This window comes from Manacus vitellinus, unplaced genomic scaffold, assembly GCF_001715985.3.
Source record: "Manacus vitellinus isolate BGI_N305 unplaced genomic scaffold, ASM171598v3 scaffold_3_pilon, whole genome shotgun sequence".
Taxonomy (NCBI): Eukaryota; Metazoa; Chordata; class Aves; order Passeriformes; family Pipridae; genus Manacus; species Manacus vitellinus.
In genome coordinates, this window is record NW_021940535.1 from 10,924,734 (window position 1) to 10,934,133 (window position 9,400).

The window sequence follows — 9,400 nt, forward strand, 5'->3', positions numbered from 1 at the left end:
GGACAACAAACGAAACAACTGCTGTGCCACCTCTTCCCTGGGGTTGACTGTCCCATGATGATACCCGAGCCCTGCTTATGTGTGCTGTAGGAATAGAGCTGTTCCCCCCACCTCCAGTGGTGAGAGGGACCCCAAACACAGCTGATAGCTAAATCCTTCCTGCCTTTGAGGAGCATGACCCTTCTACTTGCAACCACATCTGCTGAATTCAGCTACTCATAACTTGGAGAACAGAGCCTGAATCATATGTTGTGTTTTTGGGGTTTTTTTGCATAATCACAGTGCAGATGGCCTAAAATGGAAAAAAAAAAAAATCGACCATTTATTGTACACACAAGTACTTTTAATCAGACCCCAAATTAACTTCAGAAATGTGCTGCCACATTTCACAGATGCAAGACATTCTAAAATAGCTGAGACCAGACTTGAACACTGGTTTCATCTTAAAACACTGTGTGTTTTGCTTATTCAAGAAATTAGATGATTCTCTTCTACACAAAGTTTTAGACCTCAAGCCAATATGATCATCTTGTTTTAGAGATATGATATTCCAGGACAAGTCACAGTATTTTTAAGTTGATGGTAGAGATTATAGTGGAAATTTAACGTTTCTTGAAGAAATCAAAGCCACTTACAAGAGGATCACGTACATCACTATTAAATTATGCTTTTATCTTCCATCAAGAAAAAAAACCCCTTCTTAACACCAGCATAAAATTCATTTCTTTTAGAAAACCATATATCAAATAACATTTGCACACTTTATTTCAAAAGCTTTTGTTGTCTCAGCTCTGTAGCAATACTCCAGTACAGGTTAAGACTTGTTCATTAAGAGATCAATGACAGGCATGTAGTAAACTTTAAAAAGGCAAGCCAAGTACAAATCCTCTTAGATTATGTTTTTTTAATGCAGACTGAAAACAGTAGGCATGAAACATCTATACAGCAAACATAAAACAGCTATGCCATTTTCCCCTTATTCATCTCAAGAGCTTTTGATCTGGCAACTGGAAAACAACCTTCATGTTGCCACGTGTGGAGGACACATTCCGAACTAAACGGAGTATGGATGTACAGAGAGTTATAGCACTTAAATACACATGACCCTCTAAGACCACTTGCATTTCCCTAGCAGCAACAGCACGCTAGTTAGAGGAACACTCAGTGACACTAATCAACACTGAAGAGATAAAAGGGACAGTAACCCCTACTGTGTCCCAAAGTGATCTATAAAAAAGGCCTCCCCCATTCTCTAACTGCCTAAATACTGATCTTGTATATATTTTCACATGGTATGAGGAACTACTGCACCACTAGAGCCTTCCAAGAAGAATTAAGGAAAATAATTGCTGACTGGAACTCAAGAAACATCCATCCTACACTGTAAAATTAGAGCAGTAAGGCCTGTAAGAGGCTGCAGCATGTTACACAAGATGTTACAAAAACTACATACTCTAAATAACACATGCATCTGCAAGGCAGCTACACACCAATTATAAGCAGGGTGGCAGTATAGGACAAAATTAAGAATTCTGTCTAACTATTACTATTATTAATATTTGAAACTTAAGCTTCAACAATTCTTATGGCTTTAGATGTATTTAGAACATTAAATGCCAAACTCTCAAGGAAGTGTTAACTAGGATTTTTAAAAGATACAGAAACAATATTACAGAGGTCTTGCAGTCCAGGAATCTAAGTTAATACAAACAGACTTCAGAGATAAATATATTTCCTAAGGTAGTTTTTTTTTTTTTTTTACTGGAGTTCCCTCCTCTCTCTCCAAAGCAAAATGGTTTTCATTTAGACTGTGCAAGAATGCAGTGCAGGAACCAAGGTTTAAGCAAAGTCACTGAACCAATGAATAGTCACACATACACACAACCCAGGTATTCCTCTTTTCAAAGGTTCTTCCGCTTTAGAAAATTATTATCTGCCTATCACTGTGCTCCTCATGCTCATCTCTGACACATGGTCAAATTTAGCAGGTGATGGTCAAGGGCCTGATAATTTACACAGCAAGAGGAAGTAGGCAGTTTACAGATTTAAATTACTAAATCTCATGTTCTACAAATAAAGACTGCTGCCACAGTTTGGCAAGTGAGGGTTTCATGCTCATAGCTGCATTAAGTAGATGCAGATTCAGAACAGTCAGTTTAATGAATTTATTTATGCAACACATTACTCCAGTGTACCAACTCAGAGTCAGCTACAACAGCCTAATATAACTATGCATAAGGCTGTGAATTTGAATAACAGTTTCTACATCCAATAACAGCTTGTGGTTAAGCCTAAGTATCACTAAGAAGGCCATCTTGATTTGCAGATCTGAAGGGCACAAACTTCACAACATTCCAACAAAAAGAAAGCACCACCCTGTGCAGTCTGAGCTTGGCCAGTCTCAAGTCCTACTAGTGAATTTCAAAAGTGCTTTCTATTATAAGCTCCCTTTTACTGCCTTGACAATTATAGGCCACATCCTTTACTGTTGGCACAGATGAAAGACTGAAACCTGCCTTCATTGTGAAAACAAATTTTCATGGCAGTACGTTAAACAGTTCTTTTCCTAAGCCTTCATTTTCAGCATTCTTGAAACATGAATATGTATCCCAAATAAGTTTAACTTTGACAAAGAAGTTTCAGAGTAAGATAACAAAACATGAAATTGTAAAAATCTTTCATCTAGAACATACAAAGAGGATTGGGCTTGTAATAAGGCTAACTACAATCTGGGAGACACTGTTCTGGTTTAAAACACTCAAGGACAAAAATTTCTGCTTTTCTTCTAGAAAGATTACATGGTTTGTTGCCACAACAAATCTCATCTCTTTAAACTTCAAATGTGTTACTTCTTACTTTCTCCCAATTTTGCCCTTCAAAGGTCAAAACACAAGCATCTCCCCCTAAAGCACAAAACCCAAGCCACCTATCAACTCCAAGAACAGATTTTTAAGTGAGGAGGATGAACAAAAGGTTTTTCTTATTTATTCCAAGAAGAATGACTATAGAGAAATGACTCAAGCTTAGGTAGTAGAAATTAATGGAACGCCATCTGAAATGAAGACTGACTCAGTAACACGAGATCTGCTAGTCATTTGTTAATCTCCAATTCAAAGCCCACTAGAAGTACTCATGTAATATCAGGGAAATAGGAGAAGATAATGCTTGTTTTTCCTCTTGGGCAGGAGAACAAGCTTTAAATGGGAACATCAGTTTTTCTGGCATATGATAAAATGAAAATCACAAAGTGCTATGTACCCCCAATAGATTAATTACTTTAGCACCTAAGAATCAGGACTAGATAAACTTGCAGTAGAATGATTTTATTCTGCTAATTTGCAAGACTTGCATAAGACTTATTTTTGGGTTTTTTTTCATTTGGTGTGTAGGTATTTTGTGTTTTGCAGCAGGCATTCCTTCCTCCTGAACACATTATGCCTTAGTAGTTACAATGTTCTAGAACATCCTTTCTGTTGAGCAATTAAGATCAGTAACACCAGGCACAATTTGTGAGGACTGAGAGACTGGACACTGGATTCTTATAGGTGGAATTATCTAGACCAGACGGAGAAAGAAACTGTCATATAATGCTCTCCCCTAATTGTTGCTAGTGCCATAAGGGTTCATATCTGAACTCAGAAATCTAAAAAAAAAAAAAAAAGAAAAAAAAGTTCAAATGAGTTAAAAGTGAGTATTTCTGTTTAGAAAGGCAAATCTGAATAGGGAATAAAGTACAGGCACATGTGATATTAAGTAATATAGTTTTGCCTATGTTTGATGTTTACTTAGGTAGTCCTCAATTTTTTTTTTTTTCTGGATAAGTTACTAGTAAGTGTTAGCAGTAAATAAATGTCTCTTTCTTCCCTTCCAGAGACTACATGGTATTACATAACATTTCTTAAACATTTCCCACTATTGTTATAGTTTCACAGCTCATCATATTTTGAATTGCTTCAGAGAAAATTTCCATGTCTATCTCAAAAGGAAGACAAGATTTGCATTTTTCACCAAGTGAATTAATTTCATTCTTCAAGAGATATGTCTTACAAGCAGAATACCAAATGCCTTAGTTAACTAAACTAGATTAAATGCATGGTGGAACAAACCTATTATAATTGCCAACAATGCTGAATTAATTGCCTTCTAGAAAAGTAGACTAAATCAGCTTTTTGTAGTAACACCCAAACTCCATTACAAAACTCTCTACATCAACTGTGAATCTCAACAAAACTTTTCATACCAAGAAAAAGGTCAGAGTAGAGCCTGTTCCCTTCCTTACTCCTGCAGCTAACACTACGAGCTCATTAAAGCACTCTTCTTGTCAACATTAAAAGCACTGCCATGGTAAAAGCCAAAGCAATGTCTTCCCTCCTCACCCAGTGACAATATCCCATCCCCTTCCTTCAAATATTTTGGGAATACTGTGTAAGACCTAGATATTTAGCACATTCTCAGTAACAGCAGTCTTAAGTTCAGCTTATTTCACCTCTACTATGCTTCACATTAATAGCTCATAATCACTGCAATAAACTGTAGAGAAGATTCAGTTACTTAGTCAGTGAACAATTTATGCCTTATGCTGCTATTAAGATACACCTACACTACAGACTTTAAAGCTCTAGTCTTACAGCCACAGGATAAGATCACATCAAGCTAAATCTACTGATAATTCAGCTAATACTTCATCATGTAGATTTTCCAATTTCTTCAATCAGCAGTGAGCTACACTTGGCATAAAGCAGCTCAGCCATTCTTCAGCAAGGCTGCAGTGCTAGTTTAAAACTTCAGCTAAAGCATTTCAGATATGCCAGAAAACATATGAACAAACTTTTATTTTTAAGCGACAACACACACTATTTGAATACAACTCACACATTTAAGTCAGGTGGAGAGTACTAAACTGAACAATCATCACTAATACATTTCCATTGGAAATGTGGTAAAGTTCACAAGTGTCTTTGTTACCACCTTACTGAAGTTTTCTTATGTGTTTCTAGTCTACACACCACCTGTTTCATGCAGTCATGCAAATCTGAATCAAATTGTAAATGTTCAGGTAACAGGGAAGTCCATTCACTGCAAAGATTCATTTTTCACAGAAGAGCCAGGTTAGGTAAGACCAATACTGCAGGGTTCTTCATAAGTGTACAGGTATATTAGAAACCATGAACTTTCAGTTGTTCTTCCTTGACAATGCCAATCTAAAGAAGAAAAAGCAACATATTTTAGTAAAGCTTACATACTTAGGGTATTTATTACAGCAATATCAAGTTACCACAATCTTATACTTTGATTAAAAACTGCTATACAGTATATACTCAAAAAACATTCTTCTAGTTCCCAGAATGTTTCTGGGCCAAGCAGAAGAACTGACTACACAAAAAGAAAATCTTATCAGACATCTAATTTCATCTATAGTCTTAGCCCTTATTCTTTGACAGTGTAACTCTGCATCGTGACTTGCAACAGTCAGCCTCTTTCCTCTACAGTATTTTCAGTCTCACGATTGTGGTTTGCATCAAACACTTGATTTTACAAATGAAGAGCTCAAGTAGCACTGTCAGAGAACAAGTGGTGTGTTGTGACAGGGTAAAGCCATTCTACAGTGCTTTGATTCTTACCAGAGGTTTACTCTCACTGTGCGTCATTTTACTTTCTAGCTTAAAATACAAAGGAACTATAGTGGACATCTTTAAGTGGTTAATTAGCATCAGTACCACCTGTCACTCTACTTTTTCCAGAGAGGTTTAGATATTTATCTGCAGTCCCTCACCTCCAAGAGAAACTGGCAAATGTTCTTCCTCTGGTCACCTTGCAGCTGGATAACTTCACCGTATTCAGGATGTTCAATCACAGTACCATTACAAGCAAATTTCTAGAGAGAAACATTTATATTGTGAGACATCTGATGTACATCATGATTTTGCTTAGTCAGTCTTTTCAGGAGAACTTTGTCTCAGAAGCTGCTTATTGAATTTTGATGACAAGCCAGGCAAAGGCTATATCTATTTTACTGGTTTTGAGAGCAAATATCTGCTGATGCATACATACACAAACTAAGCTGCTGCTGCTGGTAAATTCAGGCAATGACAGGATTAGCTACTGTGCAGAAGAAACTAGTGAACAGTCATCGCAAGAACGGAAAACAAAGTCCTAAGATACAGCCTTTCAACTCCACACTATTTTAAAATAAGTATTTTTATCCTGGCAAAATTAAAGGTCTCCACTTTGAACAGCAACCCAGCTGTTAACAGAGGCAGGAATGCAAAACCCATTCTACTTTAAGCTGGTTTTATTGCTCACATCAACAAAGCCATATATATGGGAAATTTTAATGAAACATTCAGAATATATTTTATTTACTTCTTTATAGAATAGAATGTTTAACTCTTTAGCAAAGATCAGTCTCATAGACACTGATAGGTGTTTTGTGGAAGACAGTGAGAGGGATTAACCTGAATATGAAAGTGATGTGCACTGCCAAGAATGAAATAAAACAAATATTCTGTTACTTAGTATTAAAAGCTATCATACTTCTTCATATATCTTTATTCAAATCAAGTCAGCAACTTTACCTTTTTGAAAGCTTTCACAAGTTTCTTCTTGTCATAATCATCTGCAATTCCCTGAACAGTTGTTAGTGTCTTTCTTCCGTTTCGTTGCTGGATCCTTATATGAATGTAATCCTCAGTCCCCGCCGGGAGTAAGTCGTCACCCTTTGTTGCATCAGCAAAGGGGTCTGTAGGAGGCAAAAAGATTCATGTAACTCCAACAAAGCAAAACACCCAAACTCAAAACTAATCAGGAAGTTTCTCACTTCACAACATTTATTATTATTTAGGGGATAATCCTGATGTTTTCTCCCTGTTTAAAAACACACTGTTAAAATCAGAGTGCTTTTTTTCTACAGCTGTATTAAGTCTCATTCAGCTACCTACTCAGGGCAGCACTCTCAACTACTGTGCATTCAGTTTCTTCAATGCCTTCCCAGATATAAACAATTTTCTGCTATCAGTTTACTTCATTGTTTCTTGCAAACTGTAAATCCTGCAGCTCTGAACCTGAAAACGTGGTTCTGAGAGAATGTCAAGTGCACATACGTTTCAGACAGTCACAGGCATTTAAAGTGAAATAAAGCAATAGTATCTCTTATCAGGTCAACTGGTAAGTACAAAGAAATAAAAAAGCTCTAGTACATACACTCCCTTTACAGGTCCAGAAGAGAAATCCTATACTGTGACAACTACCACACTGCCAGCACTTTAAGGCATGGATGTAATTCTTGGCTACTAATACAAACAAAACAAAGACACACACTAACAGATGTCAGAAGCTATCTGTAAACCAGCACCCTTCCAGTCAGCTTTAGGTGAGAATTGTAACAAAATTAGTTTACGCTTTGACTACAGAAGTGTCAGTTTTCAATTTCTTCCAAGCCTAAAATTTATCTAGCACAGGTATTTAGAAAGACGGGAGGTTTCTGCATTAATACGTCTTATTCCCTGTACTTCACAAAAACGTATTTAACACTCCATCAAGAAATTTTACAGGTCTGTAAGTCTCTTAATCAGTAGCTCCAAATAAACCTTGAAGCATGAAGTACTTCTTTATTTTTTAAGATGAATCACAAGTAATTTTTTATAATGATCAGAATGATATTGAAGAGTCCATGTAGGTTCAACAGCCATGCCAAACAAAATTTCCCAAACTTCCATCCAAACCTCAGACCTAAAAGCACTGATCAAGTTTTGCTATCAACTCAAAAGAAATGTCCCAAATGAGTAAAACTTCAGCAGAAATGCAAAAAGAAGTAGTTCATCTACAGACTGACAGACCTTTGTAGAAACAAGAATGACAAGAGCATTAAAGGAACCGAAAGCAGGATGAGGATTCAAGCACCACAGCAAAGAAGTACAGCAGTGGGAATCTTCAGTAGTTTAACTTTTACTAAGGCATTTGTTTAACCATGCTGAATTTTACTGCGCCTCACAGCTTGTCGGGCAAACACCAACAAAAATTTTAGTCAACAAAAAAGTGAAAGAAAAAGAGGACTTTGGCATAAAGATCACGTGGTTTAGGACACTAGGCTGGAGATAAACCAAGATCTCTTGGCAGAGGTTAGGGCTCTAAGCTAGAGATAAGCCAGCACTTTAGGTATTAAATATAATATATATAAAATATATAAATATAATATATATAACTGTAATATATATAATACAAATATATAACTGGATGTTAAAATGGTTTATACGTGCAGAAGATTAGAGTCAAAGCTGTGACTGAAAGTCTGACGAAATTACTGTATAAACTGCTAACTTGCTCACTTCTGCTGCCTGTAGATAAGGGAGGCACCTGGCACGGTTAAACTTCCCTGCTGATACAAAAGAAATTACCTGCCATCTGTATAGCTCAATCTACAGAAACGATAACCTTTGCAGGGCTTGTATCACGTTTTGGGACATTGCTAAGGATGAGACGAGGCAGCAAATCAACAAGCAATTGTAATTGAGGAAAACACTCCCTTCCTTAACAGAGGATGCGAACCCTTGATAGGGGGTGTCAGAGCAGGGAACATGGCAGCATCACCTAGGGGAGCAGCGAGGGGGCTGACCCTGCCGCCCCAGGTGTCTCCGCTGCACACCCCGAGCACGTCCCGAGGGCAGCGGCACGGGAGGACAAGGATGAGCCGGCGGTGCTGCCTCACGGAGCAAGGCGGGGACGGCGACACCCGCTCAATGTCACCGCGGGGGCACCGGGGCCTCGGGAACGCGGGGGCCACGAGTGGGTTTGCTGCGGGGGTGGCTGCGGGGATGGCAGGGTGTCGGCGGCTCTTACCGAAGGATTGGAGGTTCTGGATCGAGGACATGCGACTCTACGGCGAGAGGCTGGAGCTGCGGGGAAGCGAGTCCGCTGGGGTCACGTCTGCGGCTCCGCAGTGCCAGGAGGGGGCGGGGCGCGGGAGGGAGCGAGGGGTGGGGTAACAACAGCAGAGGGACGCGGGGGGCGAACCTGAGGGAGAGAGCAAGAACAAAAGGAAGGAGTAAGAGGAGAAGGAAGCGCAAACGGGAATAAAACGGGGAGGGAGGGACCCCCCGCCCCTCGCCCGCACCGCCCTACGGCACCGCTAACGGGCACCGCCCTTCGCGCTCCGCACAAAATGGCCGCCCGCACGTGACGGGCCCGCAGGAGAGCGGTTCCGAGAATCACAGACTCATTCGGGCTGGAAACCAAATGTGGCGACAGAACAGCACCACGTCAAGTAGACTACGGCACTAAGTGCTTCGTCCAGTCTTTCCTTAAACACCTCCAAGGACGGTGACTCCACCACTTCCCTGGGCAGCCCATTCCAATGTCTAATCACCCTTTCTGTGAAAAAATTTTTCCTAATGGTCAGCCTAAA

General features: G+C 39.2%; 1 protein-coding gene across 3 annotated transcripts; it reads right to left on the reverse strand.

Moving 5' to 3' along the window:
* Positions 1-740: 740 nt before the first annotated feature.
* EIF1B (eukaryotic translation initiation factor 1B) lies at positions 741-9,152 on the reverse strand. Of its 3 annotated transcripts, none has more exons than XR_001921019.2 (5): positions 8,836-9,152; positions 6,576-6,739; positions 5,774-5,875; positions 5,010-5,201; positions 741-3,643 (listed from the first exon to the last, which is right to left on the reverse strand). XR_001921019.2 is itself a non-coding variant. In XM_018075741.2 (4 exons), exons 1-4 carry the CDS (start codon positions 8,864-8,866, stop codon positions 5,157-5,159), a joined length of 342 nt encoding a protein of 113 aa, XP_017931230.1. In that variant the 5' UTR covers positions 8,867-9,152; the 3' UTR covers positions 4,218-5,156. The 3 variants fall into 3 exon arrangements, 1 of the variants encoding a protein (XP_017931230.1); XR_003916010.1 differs by having other exon boundaries at positions 5,007-5,201; XM_018075741.2 differs by lacking the exon at positions 741-3,643 and having other exon boundaries at positions 4,218-5,201.
* Between the last annotated feature and the right edge of the window lie 248 nt (positions 9,153-9,400).